The sequence below is a fragment of the Vanessa tameamea genome, chromosome 10 (genome assembly GCF_037043105.1).
Source record: "Vanessa tameamea isolate UH-Manoa-2023 chromosome 10, ilVanTame1 primary haplotype, whole genome shotgun sequence".
In the NCBI taxonomy this organism is placed as follows: domain Eukaryota; kingdom Metazoa; phylum Arthropoda; class Insecta; order Lepidoptera; family Nymphalidae; genus Vanessa; species Vanessa tameamea.
The window spans coordinates 7,953,652-7,980,022 of record NC_087318.1 but is presented as its reverse complement, the minus strand read 5'-3'; the positions used below and the strand labels follow the sequence as shown (position 1 = coordinate 7,980,022).

The window sequence follows — 26,371 nt, the reverse complement described above, 5'->3', positions numbered from 1 at the left end:
AATATTTCTTGCAGCGTCAATATCTTTAGGCGGTGCCCACCAAGCATCAGACAAATAGCACATCCGCGTACCTATTTAAAAAAAAGTATTAAACATATGAGTTAAAATTTATTACTTATTTAACGTTAAGCTTAAAGCATGTTCTCGTTTTACAAGCTTTTATTAAACTGATCATGCTCCTACTGTTTCAGTTACAACCAAATAAACCAATGAAAAAATTGTATTTATTTTAGCATTTTGAAACAAATATTATGTTTAATAAACCCTAACTATCAATGAATTTGGTTTTGCCACACTCATGTATTTTTTATTTACCGAACGATGTACAACGCTGCGTAGATTTCGTAAAGTCGAAGAATCTCTTAGCGGATCGAAGTCAATTATCATTAAACATTCCTATGAAGTCTTGACAGAGAAACTTTGGATCCGAGACCAAATACAGTCATGAATAATAAAACACACGGCGTATGCGACCTATATTCTACGCTTTAAACTACGTAAGGTAATTTACGAAATAGATAATTTTAGCGTCGTTTACGCTTGACTTAAATTATTTTATTAAAATCTTATTTTCTTATCCACATAAGCGTTTTGTTCTCCGATAATTTTAGATAATTTTAGCGTCGTTTAAGCTTGACTTAAATTATTTTATTAAAATCTTATTTCCTTATCCACATAAACGTTTTGTTCTCCGATGCCTTCGCGCAACAGATGTAGTTATATAATAATTGTCGCGGAGTTTGCTATATAGACATTTCAGAGCGATCCGTTATGGTTTTGCCAAGGTTGACGTGACAATTTTCATTCTGTCTACGTTGTCATAAATAACATAACATAACATAAACAGCCTGTAAATTTCCCACTGCTGGGCTAAGGCCTCTTCTCCCGTTGAGGAGAAGGTATGGAGCATATTCCACCACGATGCTCCAATGCGGGTTGGTGGAATACACATGTGGCAGAATTTCGTTGAAATTAGACACATGCAGGTTTCCTCACGATGTTTTCCTTCACCGCCGAGCACGAGATGAATTATAAACAAATTAAGCACATGTAAATTCAGTGGTGCCTGCCTGGGTTTGAACCCGAAATCATCGGTTAAGATGCACGCGTTCTAACCACTGGGCCATCTCGGCTCATCATCTGTCATAAATATTTAGAGTGAATTACTACTTATTTTTGTCCTCTTTTATACTTACGTCTTATTTGTTTATTGTAACGCTAAAGACTCTCATAGTGCAATCAATGGTTTATGGTATATGAACGTAGGTTGCATGCGTTTTTAATAGACAAACAATTTTTTTAAAGCGGTAATAATTAAATTAAAGCAATATTGTAATATTATTATAATCTTATGCAAATACCGGAACTATATATAACGATATAATTATTGATTAAGATCTATTTTAAAAATAAGTCCTGAAATACGGTAAATCTGAATTAAAAATTGAAACGAACAAAGCATTTATTTCTTTATGCTATTACATTTTAAATTTTGCATTTTAAACACGTTTTTCCATCAAATATATAACAATTGTGTTCAAAAATTTCAGCGCTGTAATTGAAGAAGTTGTTGAAAGATTGATCAATCAAGCAATTGTCATCGACTGAGCATGTCTCTGAAGCCTGAGATCAATACAAACGTCTCGATTGTGATTGTATCGCAAGATTTAAATATTGTGCTAAATTATGCTGCATTACTTATTTGAGTAATAATTAAGTTATCAAATTGTTACGAATTTAGAACATATAAATAGCAGTATTTAGAATTTCGTAAAAAATTAACTTCTCTAAATTGCGAAGAAAACTTAAGAAAAAAAAATACCACTGGCTTTTATGTTGTATTTGGTCCATCAAAAGAGATAAAAGGATGATGAGCGTTCATCCTTTTCTTTATTTACCCTATTAAGTAATGTACAATACAGCTTCGGTGAAGTGAAGCATCATTTTAATACACTTTTCATTCATAGTACGTGTTCCAAAACAATGATTTTATATTCGGATTTTTTATTGTTACATATTATAACACGCATTAACCTACGCATTTAGGTCAATTTCAAAGTTTCTATAATAATAACATCTTCGTATAATAGAGAACAAGCGGCCATCTTCATTAAAACACCAAACAAAACAATAAGATTTACGTTACGTTCTTGATAAACAAATTTTTTAGTTGTTTCTTAAAAAAAAAACATTAACAATTCCGATTATTACGTCATTATATCGAATGTGTTGATAAAAGTCCCCTCTTTAAATTCTAAACGCAAAATAAAAGAAGCGTATTATCAAAGAAATTTGAAAACAGTTATGAAAAAAAATACAGGTAATCAGGAAGGTGTTAGGCTATCTCCACTTGGGCGGTGTGCCAACGGTTCTTTTGCCAGAGCCGCATTTCAGACGCATTTTCCCGTTACGAGAGCTCCGTAGTTTATCTGTAACGGTTTAAGGGCACAATTTATAATAACTAAAACATAAATTAAAATATGTTATCATAAAAAAATATCTAAAAATATATTAAATAAAACCAAATGTGATACTCGGCCTTGAAACCGCAATAATTGGTTAAGATTTCACAGTTTATTTACACTGGACCATCTGGGTTCATAACACAATTAACGTGGCTACTTACTTCATATGAATGTCAGTTATTTCGATAAGGACTAGCACGTTAGTGTAGTGCAGCTACAGCAAGATTCCAAATATCAAATATTCACGTGTGGGGTTGCCGTTTTATGGCCTTCCCGCGCGTACCTCGCACCCCCGACCCAGTCTCAAACAAATGAATGTGCTAAAATCAATAACTGTTGTTCGGCATTGGAATCATACTAATATTATAAAGAGGCAGGTTTCGTTAGTTTTTTTCTAGATTCACGCGAGAATTCCTAATAATATAATCAAATATGTAATTTTGACAATTACCTATTTTTTAGCTTAGAGAGCAGGTACAGGCGATATATGTGTTATGTTTTCGTACGTAAAGCAAACAACTTTTTAGCCGAAGACTGTTTAAATATGTATATCAAAATGTAATTTATAAGATTTATAAATCTCCCAAATGTTTACAGAAAATTACGCTTATATTATGTTACTACCTGTCCGTCCCGAATTTGTACTGTAATATATATTTTTTTCCCTAGATAATTATTAATTAATGAGATTTAAATTTTCGCCCACCGATCGTGTTAATGTGATGTTAATATGTCGACAACATGCCCCGTGTGTTTTATTTAAATGTCGTATTATTTTAAAAATAACTTTGAATGTAATAGACATTATTCATCTGCATAAAACGTTTAAAATGAATATGCTATTTTTTGACATGGATAAACAGTATTAGTTGTCGTTATTTTGCCTCATTTTTATGACGTAGGTGGCAAACGAACTGAGGGTCACCTATTTGATAGTCACTACCACCGCTCATGGACATCTGCAACACCGGCGGGCTTGCAGATGCGTTGCCTACCTATAAGAAATGAATAAGCTCTTTTCTTAAAGGTTCCCAAGTCTTATCAGTTCGGAAAATTATCAACGAAAGCTGGTTTCACAGAGTGTTTGTGCGAGTCAGAAAATGCTCTAGAAATCACATTTTCCAGACATCGAGGTGGTTTGGATGAAACTTGTAATTATAACGACATGTCCGAAAGTGGAATTTAGCGACCGAGCTTATCCAAACAATTGATTTTTTTACACATCAAAATGTTTATATATGGCCCTACTAAAATTTCTGTAGACATTTTGAAGACCTACAAATCACTCACAAAATTTAATATAATAAATTTAATTATAACAGATATACATACAAATTTGCTTTACAATATGAAAAATACTTTTTGCATGTTTGGAAGCACACATTATATTCCGGCTTTAACCGCAATCATACCTTTTGGAGTGAAGCTTCGGAGTAATCTCGTGACCGCGACAGGTACAAATACAGAATTGTCAAACATCATAATAAAAAGAATTACGATTAAATCCCTAATGTATTTTTTTAATAAATTGGCGATCGTCGGGCAAACTTGCTCCCTGATGATCAAATCTGATATTTATCATTCCTTACATCACCAACGGGCCACCAAACCTTGGAACGACGATGTTACGTCCCTTGTGTCCTAGTGTAACTACACACTGGCTCACTTGTACTTCAAACACAACAACGTCAAGTATTGCTGTTGGGAAGTAGATTATATTATGATGAAAAAGGATAAAATACATGGCGACAGTTTAAAGTGTACAAAAACTTTTAATTAATTAAAATGCACTACAACGAATAAAACTGACTTATACGATGATTTTTTAGTCGGCAAAAGTGTGTCTTTATAATTTAATTTGTACACTGAATTCATTTTCAGTTTTGACCTACACATACTACGAGGTAAAGTTATGTCAAAGCTTATAAATGACTTGGTCGGTACGGTATTGGTTTTATTAATTTGTATAATTTTAATTTCGGTTTACTGAAAATTATGGTATTAATTTTAACCTACGCCTTCCACTATAAATCTTTCACATTTTTATGTCATACATTTAGAACGGGGTTTCAATTTTTCTTGATTCGAAAATCGACCCGCAACCCCGCGAAAGAGGCCCAAGAACTTGGTTAGGTTAGAATCCTCGGCCTACAGAATTCGAAAATATCTGTAGACCGAGCCGGCATGTAGCGATTAGAGAACGGTTTGCTCGAACCTTAGTACTTTGCAACAAAGATTTTGTTAGCGCGATTTAAAATAATGTACAACGCCATCTAGTGACGATTGGTTGAAGTGTAAAAATATTGCCCGAAGCACTAAAGACCATTTTGCCTTTTGAAGCGTATGTAGCTGGCGATGATAGCAGGTAACAAACCGGAAAAAAATATTTTAACAATGCACAAAGTAAAAAAGGGGGTGTGAAAAAAAGTTGAACAAAAAACACTCTAGATCTGTAAAAGAGCCCGTTCGTGGTAGGTGTCGTCAGCCGTTTTTGTACTTTTGTAACTGCGGATATCAAGTCGCGACAAGTTATGGTTTTCGCAGGATGAGGCTTGCGGTCTTGTGCAATGAAACTTGAACGGGATGTCGTTAAACTATTTCGATCTCCGCTCTTGAATTGTATGGATTCTTAACTACGGATGTTACCACATATTACTTAAATAAAGAATTTTAATATCCATCATTTTTTTCAATTTTTATTGGAGGTATATATTTATATTTACATATATTTAAAATTATGAACAAATTATTATAATTTCCTTTAATAATATAATTATTTTAATCGAATTCCACTATGTTTAAAATATTATATTTAGCTGGGAATAATGCTAGTTAATTAGTTCAGGTCAAATCTTTTTTACTTATCCTGCCTTATTGAAGTTTTGCAAATTAGTTCAGTTTTCAAAAATGCATATTTATAATCTTCTTGACCTAGGATTTTCTCCAGACGAAGAAACTCCTTAAAGATCAACAGCAATGACCAGAAATTTTGTATACCCATTAAATTATAATAGCCCTTTTGGTATTTTCTTTTTTTAAAGTATTTAAATGAAAGCTTTTTACTAAAAAAAAAGTTTCTTTTTTTTGGTCGTAGGCGTAAAAATAGCGGACAGTTTCTTTTTCGTAGATGAAACAAAGCGCTAATTATAAATTACTTTAACATATTTTGTTTCATGTTACAAAAGCCGTTAAAGTAATTCCAATATGTGTCAATAAATTAATTTATTATATATCATCTATCAAATATGTTTATGAAGGAAAACCAAAAAACGTGTATCAATTATTTTAATATTTACGACAATTTATTTTCGATTCATCGAAATCACATATATAAAATATTTAACGAATTAAATTTTTACATTTCATCTTGCTCAAACTTAAATAAAATAACGTATAAAAATAATTTATCTGATATTTATTCGCGAATTAAAAAAAATCTCATATTATAAGTATAGTTTTTCTATTACTTAATCCAACAGATTCAAATGATTAAGAAAAATAAAACTTCTACAAAATGTGTAATTTTCAAGAGAATATAAATTTTCCTGTTTTGTTATTGAAATATTTATACGGTTTCTATATATAAGTCATGTATAACGTAAGTTCTAAAGCATTAAGTTTATATTGCGTATATTTTGCGACAGCGACGCGATAGCCTGTGATAATATTATTGTTATAAAAGTTTATTTTATTAAATATAATATAACATTTCACATTCATCACGCTAGTTGCCTTAACGTGTATTTAGTTTTATTATATATTCAATTGCAAAGACGATTTTTAATTGAATAAAAAATAGGAAAAGTTGGACTGTTAAGAACTACAGCGGATTATTATAGATATACATTTTAGGTATGTATACGTATAATAGATCCTATATCAAAATATTTCGTTTTTTTTAGGTTAATAAAGTATTGCTTTTTTGTAATAAATAAATTTTGTTTATAATAAAATAAATCTCCTAGAGTAGTGAAAGTGAAATCAAAATCACTTTAATTGTTCCCACGGTACGACGGTTTAACAGGCTAAATTTATCTTAAATTTTAGTTTTTTTTTAATCATAAATAATGTTTGATTTAGTACCTACACAATGTTTTTTTTTAATGTAAACTGGCAAAGGCATTTGTAAATAATCGTACTTAATTTTTAGTACTAAATTAGACATTTTAAACTGGATACCGAGGTGTCCAATTTATTGGTATATCTAGCTCTATATTTTACGAACCTTAATTATTTTTTTCTCGAAGTTCTATCTATTTTTTTTAAATTATAAATATATAATGAAGGTACATATTTTGAAATCCTCATAATAAAATGAGCCCTTTTTAATTTTAACAACCAAAAAAAAATATTTACGCTGCTAAACGGGTGGTCGCAAAACTGACTGTATCAATAAAATTGTAGCCTTGGCAGTTACAATTATCCAAATTTTAATATATATTTTAACCTTTTTTTTTTTTTTGTTTAACGAGGAGGAAATGCATTTACGCATGCCGCCCGGTCGGGGGACCGGGACTTTACCCACTAAAACCATCCTCGGGTTTCCACCATGCCGCCGAGTGGTGAGGCAACGGGATCGCCAAGGGCATGCAACCGCGACCCCACCAGCGGCAGCCGCCGTAAGGCGGCTGAATATACATGGAAAGCGCGCCTAGTGCGCGCCTTCCCCCTCATCCTCCACGTGTGAATGTGACGAACTCCCCCGAGTCCGCCACTGGAGGCTGGGCGTCAACGAAGCTGACGCCCTGCGGCGGATAAGATGGTAGGCTCCGCCGCCGACCGCCGGTGTAAAACACCTGGGAGGCTCGAGTAGCGAGCCCTCCCACTCCCTCCTAGCCAACGAGGCCACTCACATGGTCCGCCCTGACGCCGATCAGGGACGTACCAGGAGCGGCCCCGCGGCTTCCCTCCCGCCAGTCTTAGCCGTGGCCGACGAGCAAGCTCAAGCCGGCCCCGTTGCCCAGGGTACACCACGAGGAGGTGACTGACATGTTTTTCATGTCATGACCCTTTTTTTTTTTTTTTTACGTCCTCGGACGAATCACCTTGCGTAGGGGTGAGTCTCAACAGATCGCAGCACGACGCTGCTCTACCGAGCACAACACCCCGATATATTTTAACCTAACTAACCTAACCTAACATACTTATACAAATTTAAACTAAATATATAAACATTTTAAAATAAAGTAGCATATCTACTTAATGTATTATACGAATATATAATACAGTAACAATTTTTAATTTATTCAATGTTAATCATTCTTATCTAAATTAAAGTATCTTCTCAATATATTTTTTAAACAATGGCCAAATTTATTTATGAAAAAATTACAGCGCGAAACCTAAGCGGGTCGATACCTAAAATTGAGAAACCACTTTTGGCGTTGATATAATAAACGTTAAAAAATTATAGCTTTATTTATAAAAAGTTATAGATTTATAGTTGAATATAAAATGATTTAACAGTGCTTTTTGAGACTACTTGAATAAATAATATTTTGATTTTATAAACAACTAAGTTATCTAAAATTACGAAAACTTCTGTTTCTTCTGGTGATTAATGATAACAATCACGAATTAGTGCGCAATAATGGTTTTCTTCTAAGTATTGAACTGCACCAAAATGAGAACCGATGTAACTTATTAGAATAACCATCGACAACCTAATTTTACATTCTTTTTGTTGTTTTAAAATATATGCGTATTTAAAATTGTGTGATGATTTTATGCTAAATCTTTACAAGTAGGTAATTAAACCAGTATAAGTACTTTGAGGTAAAGCGGTGTTTTTGTCAGGCTGAATTACTTCCTTGAGCGAACGGTAAGATATTTTATATTTTATAAAATAAAATCGTAAACCACATTGGTGTGCTTATGAATATATTACAAAATATGCATTTAACTACACGCGTTTAATATGATTACCAATTAACAATCACTTAACATTTGTTTTAAATACCAATATTATAATTATACGTTTTAAATATGTTACGTTACAGATAGATAAATAGATAGATTTTTACAAATAACCCACTGAGATAGAGATGAATAATATCAGTGCCCTGTCGGCACAACTAAAAGCCATTAAACTAAGAATTGAATTGAATCGAGATGAACAATAACCAGGATGTTAAAGAAAAGGTAAAAAAAGAACATGTTATATAAATAATTATGTTATATACCACCATGCCAACTTTAAATGGAATTAATAAATGTTGTAATAAATAGCGTCAGCTTCGCATCCCTACACTATCGGTATCTCAGTAAGTGAGCCTTCCGGCGTCAATGTTTCCTTCCTCCTTACCGCCTTTCATCTGGCTTGATGTGTTATAGTTATAAAAATTTTAATAGTAAAACAGATACCATTATAACGATTGCAACTGGCTTTGCGATTGCGACTGGATTCTATTTATATTTTGAACTAGTCGTTGCCCTCGCCTTCGCTCGTGTTAAAGGTGTTTTTGTCTAAAATCACAAACTCATAGGAAATGTATGTAAATAAATTATTTGCGTCATAAAACTATACCATAACCTTATTTGCGATATAATATCTAAGATAAATTACTCAGTAGTAGGGCTTGGTGCAAGCACGTCTGGGGTACCTCCCCACGCATTCACGTATCACATAATATGTGATGAATAGTATACTATCGCAAAACAACAACACTATTGTTACGTTCTGGTTGGAAGGACAAGTGAGCCAGTGTCAGCCAACTAGGGACACAACCTCTTAGTTCCCAAAGTCCGTGGCGCATTGGCAATGTAGAATTAATGGAAAGAAGTATAAAAATGAACATGAAAGAGCTATTTAAACACGGAAATATATATATACAAAAACACTACTTTGCTAAAATATTTTATAAGAAGATTGCAGAAGCTTACCGTAATATAAATCTTTTATCGTTAGTTGAGTTTTTTAAGTGTGTGACCTTAATCTTATCCCAGCGGCGTATTGCGATATTATAAACAGGATATCACGTTTGAACTGAGCTGAACTTAAAGGAAATTGTGCGCCTTTGAGTTTCTTCATTCCCTTAATCCACAAAGGATATGCAAATACATCCCTATTAAAGTAGTATAGATAAACCTGAGAATATAACTACAGCCTTTATTGAAGCATCCGTGTCAACACTGCGTCTGCCCTTAACAGTATACTTCCCTTCCTTTTTATGAATTAAAAGATCTTACAACATTTTTTTATACTTTTATTTATTCTATGCATGTTCAAATTGTTTACAGTCTTTCTTTAAATTTAAAATGATTATAATTTAATTATAAACATACAAAAAATGTATAATCTACTTCCGATCAGAGCTTTCGTCAGTTTAAAATAATATTTCTATAAAAAAATTAAAATAATAACTACTATAACTTTAAAATAATAATATAATAACAATATAGTTTACACTTCCTAGTCATCTTGCCTAAAATTATAATTAATAATATTAATTTATACTTAGATTATGTCCGTTGAATAAAACTAACTACTACGTTTAACATGAATGCATATTTTGGATTAATTATTTCATAAACTCCTCCTTCAAGATATAAATTACCGTTCTTATTTTAGCTATTATATTTGCATCTTCAGCATGTGGACGTTATTTTTGGAGATCATTTTTGTATTATATAGACGAAGGGACTTTGCATTTTGTCGTGGTTATGTTGATATTATACATATGTATCGAGGGATCTGTGGCCTGTGTATCGTGCGAGGTGCGCAAGTCAATACGACGAATACAGACATGCTCGACCGATTCCGTCGTAAAAACAGTCTAGTTTTAAAATTTTGGTAAACGAACACTAGGTAAGTCTTATTTATCTTGAAAATATATATACATAATAGGATACCATTAGGTATACTCACCCCGAGTTTACCTGATGTTATCCTATTATATTTAAAATGTTTTTAATATCATTGGACTCAAAACGGATAATAGTAGACATATTTTGGAAATTACAGAGAGTAAATAGACGTTAAATAGCTTTAAAATTAAAATTCAAGACTATATAAAATATATTTGAAATGTCAACATCATTAGTATTACATTACTTAAACACAGTCAAAAAAACAAATAAAAGAAAAGAAAAATAACATAATCATCAGTAAAGTTAAGCGTAAAGTAAAAACCTTTATTGTCCCACTTCGGGTTAAAGGCAGGGTCGGATTGTCTACAATGTAGTCAGCCACCACTACCTACTACTACCACAACCAACAACAACCTAACTATGGGCCCATACCTGATGCTAGTTAGAACCCCTTGGGAAATAAATCAACATTTAATTTTATGTTTTTCTATTCCTTTTTAGTAGATGATGGACTACTTGATGTGTGTGATGCTGAGATAATAAAATTTGGTGCAGTTGCAACCTGTGGTTTATTGCTAAGAGGGAAAGTGGGTTAGTTTATATTTAAGGCTGCAAATCCAAAGCTTCAGTCCCCGGGTCGGTCTTATTATTGGGTTTCCTGTTAATAAATTCTCAGTAGCATTCAATAGATTTTCGTGCTTCAGTCGTATCGGAATTGGAGAGTCCAGGAACAGAAACTGCACTGGTATTTGTATGTATGCATACTATTGATGTTTTGCACATAGTTTTTTAATCGGCCAACACATTACACATCATATGGCTTATTCCAGGTATCTAATTCATTTGTGGTGCTAATTTTACTACATATATCCACTGCGATTTATTGATTAAGTACATATAATTATACCAAAATTAAGAGATATTAGGTTTCCTCAGAATCATACGCCTTACCAGCTTTAAATTTCAAACTCAAAAGTTAGCCCTTTAAAAAAATTTAATTAGCTTTTCTGAACTTGAACCCATGACCCTCCTTTAAAATCAACTTGTTCTTTTTCCTTTTGAAGCGTTGAAGAATTTTCGAATTGCATTCCATCGTTCTTTTCATGCTCATAATCAAATATCTTAGAAATGCGATGAAAAACAGTAGATTTACTGCGGCTCGTGCGGAGTGCGTCAAATCGGAGACCTCGACTTCGTCACATTCGTAGCGCTGTAACTAATGCGAATAGCTGCGGCTTGTGCGTGTGATCGCATAAATGGCAATACTAACAATTTATGAAATAAATCAGTCATTATTCGTGAAGTAAATCTAATATATATTTAATATTAGCCTCAATCACTGGATAAGCAACGCCTAAATATTATTTTTTGATAATAATTTATCAAATGTGTTAAGGCTATTGATTGTATTAACTTACAACTACTAAAACACTGTCCGCATCGGGGCAGCGGCCGGAAGTACTAGGTTGATTTTGTTTTGCAGAATCATACGTTTTATTCGATTCAACCGGTGTCCACCCTTCCAGATGAAGCCATAAACTTCGGGACCTGTCTCACAGGACATTCTTCGTACGGGTGTAAGCCTGACTTGTTAAGGGCATATATTCCCATCCCTCTCAGTAAGTTGCTTCCTCTCCCCACTTTCTCTATCAATCGGTGATGCTATAAAGACCATTAGGGCCAACAATAATATACAATCCGGAAATAATAACAAGCAGCGCTCACGTCTTTGTTTATGTAGATGAATGTAGAAAGTGTTTATTGATTTTTCCATAGAACGCCTTTAATTCTTACTATAAAGTGTGGTTCACGTTAACTTTATCTAAACATTTAATATTATCGTGTTGAGCTGAATAAAATTCGTCGAAGGGCGTTATGAAACACGAAGAAAAACCTTAACTATTTAATATTTAAATACAGCTTCGTAAAAGAATGCTCATTTTATTATCACTAGCGACCTGTCCCGGCTTCGCACGGGTTCGTTTTATATATATATATATATATATTTATATATAGTAACAACCTGTAAATTTCCCACTGCTGGGCTAAGGTCCCCTCTCCCTTTGAGGAGAAGGTAGGAGGAGTATATTCCACAACGCTGCTTCAGTGCGGGTTGGTGGATTTTAAATATGTACAAGGTATTATATTTTATAAAGTTTTTTTTTTTTTATTTTATTATTTAATGTAAGTACTTCGTAAATTAGAAATTTGGATGATATAAGAATTGGTTTGACTTGGTTCTACCTAGAAGAACCGGCAAGAAGCTTTAATATTTTAAGAGTATCATACAATCCCGTGTTGTAATATGTCTTATTCACTAATGCTATTTTACCAAACGATTTAAATTTAAGAAATAGGAATACAAAAATTTCTTTGGAATTTTATTTTATAAAATAATAACCAGGAATTTAGTCGGAAACTGCGTTATAAGCTTATCATCACTTCTTGTGTTCATACTATGATTATTATCAATGATTCTACCTTTTTTCTCGTTAAATGATCAATGTTATTGTGAATATATAAAATATTGCGACACAACTTACGTATCTCTACTTTGTTAAAAACATCCCGAAGGCTTGAGCTCCAAGATTATAAATAAATCGGGCAGCTCTTTGGTAAAAAGAAAACAGATTCAATGTAGTGTTACCCCAAAGTAATATGAGACGTGCGACATAACGCTAAGTAAATAACCGAAAATATAATAAATGAGTAGCATCAATATCAGCGAGTTGACTAACTTTTAGAATCGCGTATGCTGCAGAGCTGAGTCTTCCTGTTAGGGACGATAAATTCTACTGAATTTTCGAATCTAATGTTATTTCTAAAAATACTCTAGCATCGGTCACATCGAGGTCATTACTGTTTTATGCTAAATTATAATTTTGCTTTCTTACTAGTGATACTTAGGTTAAAACTACTCATTTCGCATTTCTACCATTAAGAAATAAAATATTTGCAGTAAACCAATGTCGTGTTCGCCATGATTAACTGCTTAGATAGACATAATTCGTTTCTTAACTTTAAAAAAGAATGAATTATAAGTGATGTATACATACATTCTTATAGCTTTCTGTGGAAAACCAACATTAAAATATGTTGAGAGATATAGAAGTTGGCGGAGATACAGATAGAGGCAAAAAGCAAATTTGTACACTATTTGTGTTTTATAGATAACTGATATCGATGTTTATTATTTAGTAAAAAAATGATAAAACTGATAGTAACAGGTACATCTGTTTTTGCTTAATAAACGTATGCAATATAATAACTCCTGTACATTTACTTAGTCTTCGTTGACAATGGCGGCCGTGCCCAAAATTGGTCAGTAGGATTAGGCAGTAGGATATTCTCCTGGCTCTTACGTCATACATTAAACAGTTTTAATGAATATATTATCATAGTTTGACATCTCACAAACCTGAAAAGTTTTGACAAATGTAGGTTAGTTTCATTACAAGTACGACTTCATCGGAGCTGTAATTCAGTATTTAATAAAATATTAAGTACTAAAATATAGCAAAAGCAGAGCTTGTGAATTTAGTGCAATATTTAAAATCGACTTTCCTGTGGAGTTTTTTTTTTAAATTATTATTTAATAATTTGTAAGCAAGTAAAGCCTTTGTTTGGAATACTCTTTGAACAAAATGAGTTCAAATGAAATTTCATGCGTCTGGGATTAGGTAATGAACATTAGTCACGAAAAACTTAGAATTTCAACAGTAAGATAAATAAAAGCCACGAACTCTATTCACGCTATATTTTCAAATATAATGTAATAGAATTATAATACACATACATTATTAAATATAAATTTCTAGAAGTCTACAATAAGTCGAATATTTCCTACGATCGAAAATGTTCCAAATAATGATTATTACGTTTCCATATCTTAAAACATATTATCAGTACTTAATAAGTATTAATGCTCCCGTTAATATAATAAAATTCGTTCCAAATAAAACAAGTACCACTTTTAGACTATATAATATACACATACATATAATGTCATAAAACGTGACAAATAATAGTGACAAATAATCGTTACTAAATTTCCAATAGTTTCACGTTTAAGGAGTAAAGAAAGAGTAATCCGCTTATAGAACAACTTTATTAAAACATGTATAAAATGATCTGCTCAAAGCTTACATATTCAGTTACTTAATGAACCACGTTCTAGATCTGAAACTTTCTAAGACGAACCTCGAAGTTACTACCACTTACCTGATGGTTGGTGTTATTAACAATTGTGTTCCTATGTAAAGGTAGTCATATTCACAGCGCAATGATAAATTGTACCTACGGAACCCACCTAACGCGACTCAATATACTCGTGGTATCGTTTTATTATTTTCTCCAATGTTATTTTTAAGCTACAATACGTAAAATATATCTATAAATATAAAAATCTATAAATGTAATATTTTTGAGTTTAATGATTTGTTGGTTCCATATTTAGAATTAAAATTGTTATATTGCGAAGTTACAAGCACAGTACCTACGCCATGGATTGTATTTCGTAAGTCCGTAACATATCAGAAAAGAGTTCCGTTATAAAACCTGTGAACCAATTCAAACAATATTTTTTTTCGGTACGTTAGAAACTCACTTTATATTTGGTTCAATTATAAAATAATATTTATTCTGATGGAGTGCTACAGAACTTACTCATTTTGTATGATACGCATTGATTTTAAAGAATACTTATTTTTTGTTAATTTTTATATATATAGGTAGCCTTATACACCCAAAATAATATTGTAATTAGGACATCTTATCAACATTTGACAAAAACAAAAGAAATGTTAAAAATTGGTTAGTTGAGGCTCAGTGTCTAGGCGAGCTGGGGCAGCGTCAACGAGCGAGCGGTGAGCACGTGAGTCGCTCCGGGGACCATTCATGTACAAGGGCGGCGGCCTGCGCGCGCACCGATCAATACGGCGGCTGTGGCGGGCAGTGCCCGGCCTGCCGTGCGACTATACGCACGTGCCACGCCACGCGCCCTTCGCCGCACTGTGAGCTCATGACTGCCCTCCACAGATGACGGAGCCCGTCCGCATCATACGACAGCGCCGTAATCTTCCCACACCCAGCACGCCCATAAAAACCGCGCGTCCCGCAACGCGTTCACATAGTGCGACGATAAGGTACGGAAATCGATACGGCATGCGAACACCGCAGCAGCTCCTTTGACCGCGAGGCGCTGACCACCCAGCCTTAGTTCTTGCGCTCGGTAGTACTGCTCATCGCTGAGCAAATATGCATTTAAATAATAAACTACTTCGCCATGAAGTATACATTGTGTGCAATCGTTCTAAAAATTAAATAAATTATATATAATTAACATTAATGCCAACGGGTAAAAAAAATATCCAATACAGATATCGAAGAGACGAGTTTTTGATCTTTTATGGTTCACAATATAATTGTTCGGACACGCACCGTTTTAAAATCACAAAACTAACGGATGGATTTATCTGAATATCATGGTTATATTTCTGGCTTTGAAATATTTACAACATAGCAGTTTTAAAAAAATATAATTTTCATAAAATCAATTAAAATTTAGATATTCTTCGATTTTTGAAATCGAGGTCAGTGTACCTTGTCGCGTTTAATGAAATTTTAATCTCAATATGTAAGACTTTTACATGGTACGTACAGAATCACTCCATCAACATTATGTTATGTGCATACTTACGTTTAATATCAGCGATGGGAGTTGGCTGTGCCATATTGTAATGTAAGATTTTTATATTAGGACGATTACGGAACGTAAAATCACTAAAAACATTTGTAATTAATGTTACAGAAAGAAATAATTGTCTACCTTAAAGTATATTTTTTGATCCTATCAAATATTTTATTTACCTAATATAACGATTGTTACTTAGTTTTTTTTTATAATGTCTCTTTAAAATATATACATATTTTTTAAAGCGTTAAGTTGGTTTGATGCTTAGTTAGTCTAAGCCTTAAGCCGACTAAATTTTATTATAATTACTAATGTAAGTGAGTTAAACTATATTCTTTAGAGTGCCCCTTAGGTTACTATGGCTTATCTTTAAGTTAATCAAATCGTAGATGAAATAAACCTATGAAGTACGATCGCGTTTCGCTAACTTCGATTTTCATAAAGCTTTTTTATGTCGACCGTCACAAATGAAAACTAGTTATAAGTCCGCTTAATAACAAAATCGATAAGCTGATTACGCTAACACGAACATTTGTAGAGGGCAAGAGTTAAACTAGGTAGGAAATACCGCTAGAGTATCGTGATGCAGTGCAATTATTGCGGTAGAGGAACGAGTCCAAGGACGATTTGATTGTGTACTCAGGTATTATGTGTTATGACTGTGAATTAAGTATCGTAATTTGTTCTATCCCGATTTGCTCAACGCTACTAACCTACTTGACATGAGGCTTTTATACTACGATATATTATGTGTCAGTTGTATCGCATATTGAGAGTGATATAGCTAATTATGTCAACGCACTCAGTCGAGGGAGCAGTCGTGGGTGCGGGCGGATTCTGACGAATGTAGTTTAAAACTACAAGTAGTTAATTATACAGAAACATTTATTTTTATTTTATAATAAAATTTTAATGATATGAAATTTGACATTTATTTATACCGACAGAAAAAAAATGCACTTTATTCTATTTTTCGTATATTGCCTTTGAACCTTTTTAATTTGGTAGGTTGATTTATTAAAACGGAATATTTGAGAGAAAAAAGAAAAAGGCAAGGGCGCGGGGCAAATAAGCCATGCCAAAGAACTCATATTATAATGTATATATGAATATTATATGTATTTAGTCATTTTATTCAAATATATATGTGTATGTAGTTAAGTAATTTACTGATTTTGGATACAGCAGATGGATATAACTCAGTGATGAGTTATACTAAATTAAATTGACAATATAATACGTAATGTCTAGTTAAATGTTAAAAATAGTTACGATGTGATAAAAAGAAATCTTAATGTTCATAAAAAATAATTTCGCGTCTATTATTATGATGTTATTACGAGGTGAGAGGGATAATGTATTACTATACTAATATCAAACGTTAAAGTTCATTAACTGACACATCTAACGATGATAACTACTTAATATGTATATTTCGCTAACAACGTATTGTTTGTGCAGGTGATGCACCGAGAATGAGTCGCCGCGCGCGGCCGTGACATGGGAGCGCAGGCATGGGCTGGCGCGCCGAGCAACCGCCGCACATCGCCGCCGGCCTGCTCCTCTTGCTGCTAGTCAACCTGCCGGGTACCATTCCTTATTACTACTCTCTATCTCGGTTACGATATAGGCTGGCCTATAGTGATGGTTATATATATATTTGTATTTTTTTTTTTTAACATATTATAAATAAGTTTACATGTGTTTGTAAAGAGCCGAGATGGCCCAGTGGTTAGAACGCGTGCATATTTCATCCCAGGTAGGCATCACTGAATTTTCATGTGCTTAATTTGTGTTTATAATTCAACTCGTGCTCGGCGGTGAAGGAAAACATCGTCAGGAAACCTGCATGTGGTTAATTTCAACGATATTCTGCCACATGTATATTCCACCAACACACATTAGAGCAGCGTGGTGGAATATGCTCCATACCTCCTCAAAGGGAGAGGAGGCCTTAGCCCAGCAGTGGGAAATTTACAGGCTGTTGATGTAAAACATTTGTTTGTTTAATATCGAATATTCTGTAAAACGTTTCTTCTCCCTTCGACCCAAGACACAGTAATGGGGGGTCAAGACAAAGACCTTTCTAAAGGTTTAAGTAAGGATAAAAGAGGTTAAAATGGGACGGGGTTGTACATGGATGGACGCTTCCTTATAAATCTCATTAACTCAACTGTCTATATGGAAATCACAGGATAAATCTTAATACAAGAGATTTTACAGTTGGTAATATATTCTTTTGTCGGTTGATAGGTAAGTTAATGTAATTTTGAAGTACATTAGAGATTTAGGATGTGGGAGGAACCGTTTGAATGGGTACCACAGATTAATTAATTATTCTATCGGAAAATGGCTTCAAATAAAAAAAATATCTTGTCATGATTTCTGTTTTGAAAGGTGAGTGAGCCTGTGTAAGTAAGGAGCACTAGCGACATAACATCTAAGATTCCGTCGTAAATGGCGCATTTATGGTGTACGAAGTAGTTTATACTTCTTGCAGTACTTATGGTTATGGCGAAGTTCCGACCTCTATATTCAGTGGGCATATATAAAAAACCTCCATTGACGATCATATTGACCATAATCATCATATGTATCGTTTATATTTATATTACGTATATATGTACCTTTAAATGTTATTTTCTCGTATAGAGATGTACATCAATAAATCTATACGATTTTTTTGCAGAACATTTTATTTCATATTAAACCCGTTTAGTTTATACCAGTTTAGACTATATATAAAACAGAGCTATGATCCATGGGGAGGAGGAGCTCCGTTTAAAGCGGACGTAACCGTGCGTAGCAGCTAATTAGATATATCTACCTAATATGACATTAAATCTATATAAACCGTAGAAACAAGTATGTGCATATGGTAGGTATGTAGAGTCAATCATGAATAAAACTATATGTAATTAAACACGTTGACTGACTCGTTGGTCTAGTGTCGAGCTTATAATGTTTTCTCGATCTCGAGGTCCTGGATTTAAACCCGGATCGAGCCAATAAATAGTTATGGGGTTTTCCTGTCCAGAAATGTTCTTCAGCAGTTCGATGGTTGCTTTATTCTACATGGACATGCGTGCTCCATTTTTTATGTAATAGGTAATGGACGGGTAACTGGACCATCTGATGGTAAGTGGTCACCATCGCCCTAAGATATCAGCGCTATAAAAAAAATAACCATCATAATCAAACTTTTTCAAAGCAGAATATTAGACACGATATAATTAGCAACCGCAACTTATAATAATCGTAGGTAATGACATCTATTATTTTTAATAATATATAAAACTAACAGACTACTTCATATGATTTTTTATTTTTGTAGGTAAATAGCTCAGGCATTTAATTTACTAGGTTAAATAAAATCAATATTGTATTTGTTCGAGTTAGATATTTTTGTATTTGATCGTATGTTCTTAAGATTAGTCAGATTAGTTAGTATTATGTAATTTCATCCAAATCCTTTCAGTAGTTCTTGTGTGAAAGCGTAACAAAGATCCATCCATTTCATATAAATATAAATTATAAATAACCTAACGCACTTTCGCAGTAACTTGCCACCAAGACCACCAAGATGCTGTCCACATCACAGCTATTCTCGGAGAGAGCGTCGTGTTCAATTGCCAGGTGGACTTCCCCGAAGACATCCCCGTGCCGTACGTCTTGCAGTGGGAGAAGAAGGTAGGCGAAACGGTACGACGGCCAACACTCCACTCTTACATTACAACGCTGCTCATCTATCGTGTGTGTGTTTCTGTTCAGTAAAGGTCGGCTCGTCCCCACGACGCGCCTCGCAGAATGTAAAGTATATATAACGTGCTTGTGTCGACTTCGACAGTTCGTATTGTCCCGTGCTAGTGGTACCGCGAGTGCCGCGGGGCGGGGGCTCGCCCCGCCGCCGCCGCCCCGCGACACCTCCGCGCACGCCTTTTATGTAACTGCCTCTTCAACGTATTGCCTATTACTTGACGCGTCGCCCACCGACCGGACGACTAACACCACAGTGACAAAGGCCTTCAAAGCGAGTCCGAGAGAGCAGCAGACCCCCGTTCGATAACGAACAAACACATACACTACCACATCTTATACGATTACAAATTTATTTTTACAACGCTATAAACTTTTTTCTTTTGGGTGCACCAGTTTATCTCTACGATAGTATGGGGAGCACGTTGTAGCTTACTCGGCTGACACGGGGCACGCGCACTCCCTCGCGCACTGGCGGCGGTTCTGTCTGTTTCTCTCTTCCTGTGGCTGTCGGATTCGCCCACTTTCTTTCTGCAAATTTAGACAAATATATAAACTGTAATTATTTATTATGAAATTCACCTGAAACTAAATGCATGTCATATTATTTTATTTCTGAGTAGACCATTTCACAATACATATTTAGTGTTGTAACCCAACCCTTTGATGAGTTATCGTAAAACTATTGTCGTGAAGTGTCACTGTTATATTTTTTTTATTTGCGTTCCTACCATTGCATGCTTTTGTTCGCTGTTAATATATTTAAGTTGTAGTGTAGCTTTATCTTGTGGCGATTATAATCCTAATTGTTACTAGGTAATGTATTTAAATCGAGGCTACTCGGAAACAGATTGGTAGTAAATGTACGTATTGAGTCGATATATAAGTAGTTAGCGATCTGCAGGAGTCGTTCCAGAACCGCACCAACTGAACGACAGAAATTAACATGTTTAATCTATGTAGGGTCAGGACATCCCCATATACATCTGGTATGAGAGCTACCCGACCCACAGTGGAGAAGGCTATGAAGGCAGAGTCTCGCGAGTCGCTCCGGATTCGCCGTACGGCGCCGCTAGCCTCAACGTCACCAATATTAAAGAATCTGATCAGGTAACAAAAGCACCCTCAATCAACGCTCATGTATAAAAAATGTATAACTAATTGAAATATTAGAGTTAAAACTATAACTCTTTTGAATTAAATGCACGACACACTTTTAACCGATATAGTTGAGACACCAGATATTTTTTATTTTCATGTTTTTTCTTTTTAAATTATTAACGAATTTAATTTAACAATATAGTATATATAGAATTGTCATAAAAATATATATTTATTGTTCTAATTTACTTATTTTATTGAAGCAACTTGTATTTCGTACGTTCTATCATCTATGTATATACATTCCCACGTAACTTATCTACTCCCAGAAAATAATAATAATAAATAGATATTGTTAAATTTCATTATTAATTATAATTTATTTATATTTATTTATTAGGGATGGTACGAGTGTAAGGTTGTGTTTCTCAATCGCTCACCCAATCAACACAAGAATGGGACTTGGTTCCACCTCGACGTGCACGCGCCGCCTCGCTTCTCCATCACACCGGAAGACATTATATACGTCAATTTAGGTTCGAATCTTTCATCAGATACCTAAAAATAAAAATTATCTAAAAATATTGATACATTTTAATCAAAAATACGATCATAGTAAACCTGAATTAGAGACTATGTGTTCACACATATCTAATCGTATGATCTAATCTTTATACGAAAAATCTTTCTGTGTGCCACTAAAATTTTCCTAAACAATTGGACGGATTTTCATGTTTTTGTGTGTTTGACTGGTTCCTGGACTTTGATTGGAGACGGTAGCTGGTGCTTGGATCGACCAGGCCAGCTAGTTTCTTATATTATTAAAGGAATAGTTTCTAGAATATTCTATTGCGTATTATTAATTAAAAGAGTTTTTGAAATATTATTTTTCAGTGATGATCTTTATTATTATTTACCACAGGGGATGCTATTATTCTTAACTGCCAAGCGGAGGGCACACCAACGCCTGAGATACTATGGTTCAAAGACGCGAACCCAGTGGAGCCGTCTGGTACGGTGGGCATATTTAACGACGGCACGGAACTTCGAATAAGCAATATCCGACACGAAGACATCGGCGATTATACTTGTATAGCGAGGAATGGTGAGGGGCAGGTTTCACACACCGCACGAGTTATCATCGCCGGTGGAGCCGTCATTACGGTAAGTTGACGGACGGATGGAAAATAAATGCAATAATGATGTACTACTGAATAAATTTAGCCTCGGTACCCATTCTCATAGGAAGAAGCCACTACGTAGGAAATGTTATAGATCACAAATGTGTGCGCAAACTAATTATTCTTTATATGAGAGTTCATAATTCGATGTGTCGGCATTCCGACACGATCCGATCCGAGGGATTAGTTGATTTCTGAGCCGTAGCAATATAAAAGCAACAAATGTCTGAGCTGACATAGAAATATTTCTGTCAAAAAAATTCAACAACTTTTACTGGAATAACCTGGGGTTCGAACGAAGTCCTTTAAACTCTCCGTCTTATAAACTATCGACAAATAGTTTCTAATAACTGTAAAGAAGCATACTGGTCCGTGATCCGAAAACCCATATAAAAATATTTTTTCTCAATATATTTTGGACCATGATAAAATTTATATCAAAATCGTGCTTTACATACGCTTACAGAGGACAAAACACAGTTAAGCTATAACACAGAGTAGTACACACACAACACATACACTCACAGATATACAAGGTGACGTTAGTTTTATCTACATGACACAAATAATTTAAAATGACAATAGGGGATCTAATACATTATTTTCAAACCGCATAGATGCCGCCAACAAATCAGACTAAGTTAGAGGGAGAGAAAGTTCAGTTTTCATGCGAAGCAAAAGCTTTGCCTGGAAATGTGACGGTGAAATGGTTCCGCGAGGGGGCGCCGGTGGCAGAGGTCGCAGCCCTGGAGACGAGAGTCACGATACGCAGAGATGGAGCGCTAGTTATTAACCCTGTAGCGGCGGACGACTCTGGGCAATATTTGTGCGAAGTTTCCAACGGCATTGGTGATCCGCAAAGTGCTTCCGCCTACTTGAATGTTGAATGTGAGAAATTTAACAACTTAAAAAAAGTCTATAGCAATAATAATATTGAAACTTATTTAAATTAAAAACGAGCTTTTATTTAATAAAAGTCCTAAAATACATTTAAATTTCTTTTGGGTGGACGACGTTGGTGACTTAATATTAATTTGCAAGATTAGGGTAGGATTTCCTGAAAGTCCATCGGGGTAGGTACCATCCCTTCATCAGATATTCTACCGCGACACAGCAATACTTAGTATTGTTGTGTTAGACGTGTTACAATAGACATCGTAGCTGCCAAGGCTTAAGGTGCATGGGGATGTAATATAGCGCCAATGTCTATTGCCGGCGGTGACCACTTATCACCACCTGGCCCATTTGTCAGTCCGCCGTCCTTTGGGATAAATAAATAAAAATAGAACCTAGTATAAACTAGATTATGCTATGTATAGGTACAATACAGTTGCATACTTTCAGATCCCGCCAAAGTAACATTTACGCCTACTGTACAATACCTCCCGTTCCGCTTGGCGGGCGTAGTGCAATGTTATATAAAAGCGAACCCACCGCTTCAGTACGTAACTTGGACAAAGGACAAGAGACTGTTGGAACCTTATCAAACAAAGGACATTGTGATTATGAACAACGGCTCGTTGCTGTTCACGCGCGTCAACCAGAATCATCAGGGCCGGTACACCTGCACGCCGTATAATGCTCAAGGCACGCAAGGATCCTCGGGTAATTCAAACTTTACATTTATCATTGAATTCTTAATTAAAACTGTGATACTATTTTTTTTATTTGTTTTAGGTCCAATGGAGGTATTAGTTCGTAAACCACCTGTGTTCACAGTAGAGCCGGAGCCTTTATATCAAAGAAAGGTAAACTATAAAAAATATGTATGTTAATATACGAATGAACTAAATTAGTTACAAGTCATTTTATTTGAATCTATATTGATGGCATTTCTATAAAAAGCTAGTATCAAAATAGGTAGCTTATCTGATCTAGTTAAAAAAAAATACATGATTTAAAAATGATCTACACTCTTCATTTGTGGAGTGGTCTCGTTTTTACTCTATAGATCTCTTCAGTCACGAAGGCGCATTGAAATCTTAAAATAACAATACATGCAATAAAACAAAATCTACTCATTAACACTGTATATAATTTCTCAAAGCTAAAAGATTTTGATTGTGATATCAATGCGGTTTAATAAAATGATAATTAATTAAACTGATACATCGAATCATTGGGGAGAACTTCCATGTATTTGTACGGCGACTGGATAAAGCGTTTTAAATATGGAATCGAGGTAAATTACGTGGGACATATAATTTAGTTAGCAACGCTGGTGTGGTGATAATGTCTGTATTCTGACGCTTATGTATTTCATATAAAGACATATCGTTAACGTTGTTTTTGAAAGGTATTTTAAAATGTCATCTAATCCTTACGATGGTATAATTATTTCCACTTGGTCAATATAAATATTGCGGCTTGGTTTTCACGCTGGTGCACGCTCAATAATGCTACGAACTAACGCTTCACGGCTTGTTGTATTAATAAAACCAACTTATGAACAAGTATTTTTTTTTAAATTGTTTTTTACAGTTCGAGGAATAACATTCTTTCGGTAGGTCAAGGTCTATTTTGACTAATCTGACTGTACTGTGTAAATATTCCCGTATAAATGTGATACATATAAAATCAAAAATAAACGCAAACGTCACATTTATTTCAACATAAGGAGTATTTTGAATAAGTTACGCACGTAATTATATTCGGCACCTGTCACCCACGTCGGGTAGGTGGGCGAGTCGGTGGAGATGCACTGCGAGGCGCAGGAGGCGGAGGGCACGCAGCGGCCCAGCGTGGTGTGGCGGCGCCGCGACGGGCTGCCGCTGCAGAAGAGCAGAGTGCGCGCGCTGGGCGGGAACATCACCATCGACACGCTGCGCCGGCAGGACTTCGGCATCTACCAGTGCGTCGCTTCCAATGAGGTGCGCATGATACTGAGATCCAGTAGAGTAGAATAATAATATATTATAGTGTACGAGTACTCCGACAGCAACATTTTAGTAAAGTAGATGAGAAAGAGAAATACCAATTCATCGTTTATTTCTGTCTTTGATTTTTAATCTTACGAATTCCTGATTCAGGTTCTTTGCATATAATTTTTTGAAGATTACAATCTTCAGTTACAGGCAGTCTGCAGTCATAGCTCTAATAGTAGTACCGATCCGTGTCGAGTCTGGACTGAGTGATTGGCTTATGGTAGAGTCCGCTAAGTATAGATATAACTATAGATATTTTTGGTATCGCTGTAGGTTGCAACGATAGTAGCAGACACGCAGCTCGTGATCGAGGGCACGCAGCCGCACGCGCCGTACAACGTGTCGGGCACGGCCACCGAGTTCCAGGTCACGCTGCGCTGGCAGCCGGGCTACGCGGGCGGGCCCGACTACAAGCAGGACTACACCATCTGGTATAGAGAAGCCGGTTTCTCGGAGTGGACCAAAGTGCCCGTGACGCCATCCGGAGCCACGTTTGTAAGTTCATTTGACTCGAAATTTTCACGATTATAGTGACAGTAACATGTACTCATAATAAATGTCTGTGAATATTCCGCTCTGAGTGAATTCGTGTTTTAGGTGACAATAAATCGTCTTCAACCGGGAACCACGTACGAATTTCAAGTTAATAGCAAAAACACAATCGGAGAAGGAATGATGAGCAAGGCGATTACGATAAGAACTCTGGGTACGTACGCTGTCCTAATACAATATAAGAAAAAATAACTGGTGGTGGATTTCAGCTTCGTATAATCCTGTATTATTATGTATTTCGCTATTTATGGAACTAACTTTTGTAGATGTGGGTGCAAAGCCGAAGGCGGCTCCCACAGTCCCGGGGCCGATCGACGAAAAGATATTTCAGAAAGGACCTGAAGGTTCTGGTATTTACTAATCCCTTATCACTAACATTATAATAACAAGCATGCTTACCCCGCAGTTTTTTATCTTCTCGCCAATAAAATATAATTAGCTTTTGACTGGGTACCATCTTAATTGATTTAACATTTGGAAATTATAACATAATATTGCAGAGCTCAAAGGAGCCGGTGAGTGATCAACTAAATATTATAAAAGTGCTGAGAAAGATGCGTTTGATATGATATCAAGTTCTACCTGGCAGGTCCGAAGTCCGGTCCGCCGCGCAACCTGACGGTGACGGAGGTGAACAACGGGTTCCTCATCACGTGGCAGGCGCCGCTGGAGCGCGCACACCTCGTGCTGTACTACACCATCAAGTACCGCACCGACGCGCAGTGGAAGACGCTCAACCGGGGGCAGATCCGCCCGGAGGAGACCAGCTATTTAGGTTCGACCTTAGTTTTTCTGTGACGTTGACGCTTCTTACTGATTAAGTACGCAGCGGACGACATTGAATTCAGTGAGATTGTTTCTTCACATTTTTTTTGTTTCCTTCGTGACGTC

At 35.1% G+C, this 26,371-nt stretch overlaps 1 protein-coding gene across 8 annotated transcripts in view; it reads left to right on the top strand.

Annotated features, from left to right (window-relative positions):
- The window catches only part of LOC113391362 (protein turtle), a 58,300-nt gene that overhangs the window by 24,921 nt on the left and 7,008 nt on the right, over positions 1-26,371 (top strand). For 3 of the 8 annotated variants that reach the window (XR_010309251.1, XM_026627310.2, XM_064216035.1), the window contains exons 2-14: positions 17,428-17,553; positions 19,526-19,668; positions 20,686-20,832; positions 21,224-21,359; positions 21,746-21,987; positions 22,622-22,892; positions 23,349-23,609; positions 23,682-23,752; positions 24,683-24,874; positions 25,202-25,423; positions 25,526-25,634; positions 25,747-25,830; positions 26,070-26,255. Coding sequence is in view for 7 of the 8 variants with exons in the window: in XM_026627310.2 (XP_026483095.2) it covers positions 17,481-17,553; positions 19,526-19,668; positions 20,686-20,832; positions 21,224-21,359; positions 21,746-21,987; positions 22,622-22,892; positions 23,349-23,609; positions 23,682-23,752; positions 24,683-24,874; positions 25,202-25,423; positions 25,526-25,634; positions 25,747-25,830; positions 26,070-26,255 (2,137 nt within the window). In the remaining variant the exon portion in view is untranslated. Of the gene's footprint in view, positions 1-6,184; positions 6,318-15,220; positions 15,419-17,427; positions 17,554-19,525; positions 19,669-20,685; positions 20,833-21,223; positions 21,360-21,745; positions 21,988-22,621; positions 22,893-23,348; positions 23,610-23,681; positions 23,753-24,682; positions 24,875-25,201; positions 25,424-25,525; positions 25,635-25,746; positions 25,831-26,069; positions 26,256-26,371 lie in introns of those variants that run through there. The other 5 variants (XM_026627300.2, XM_026627319.2, XM_064216033.1 and 2 more) reach the window with 5 other exon arrangements.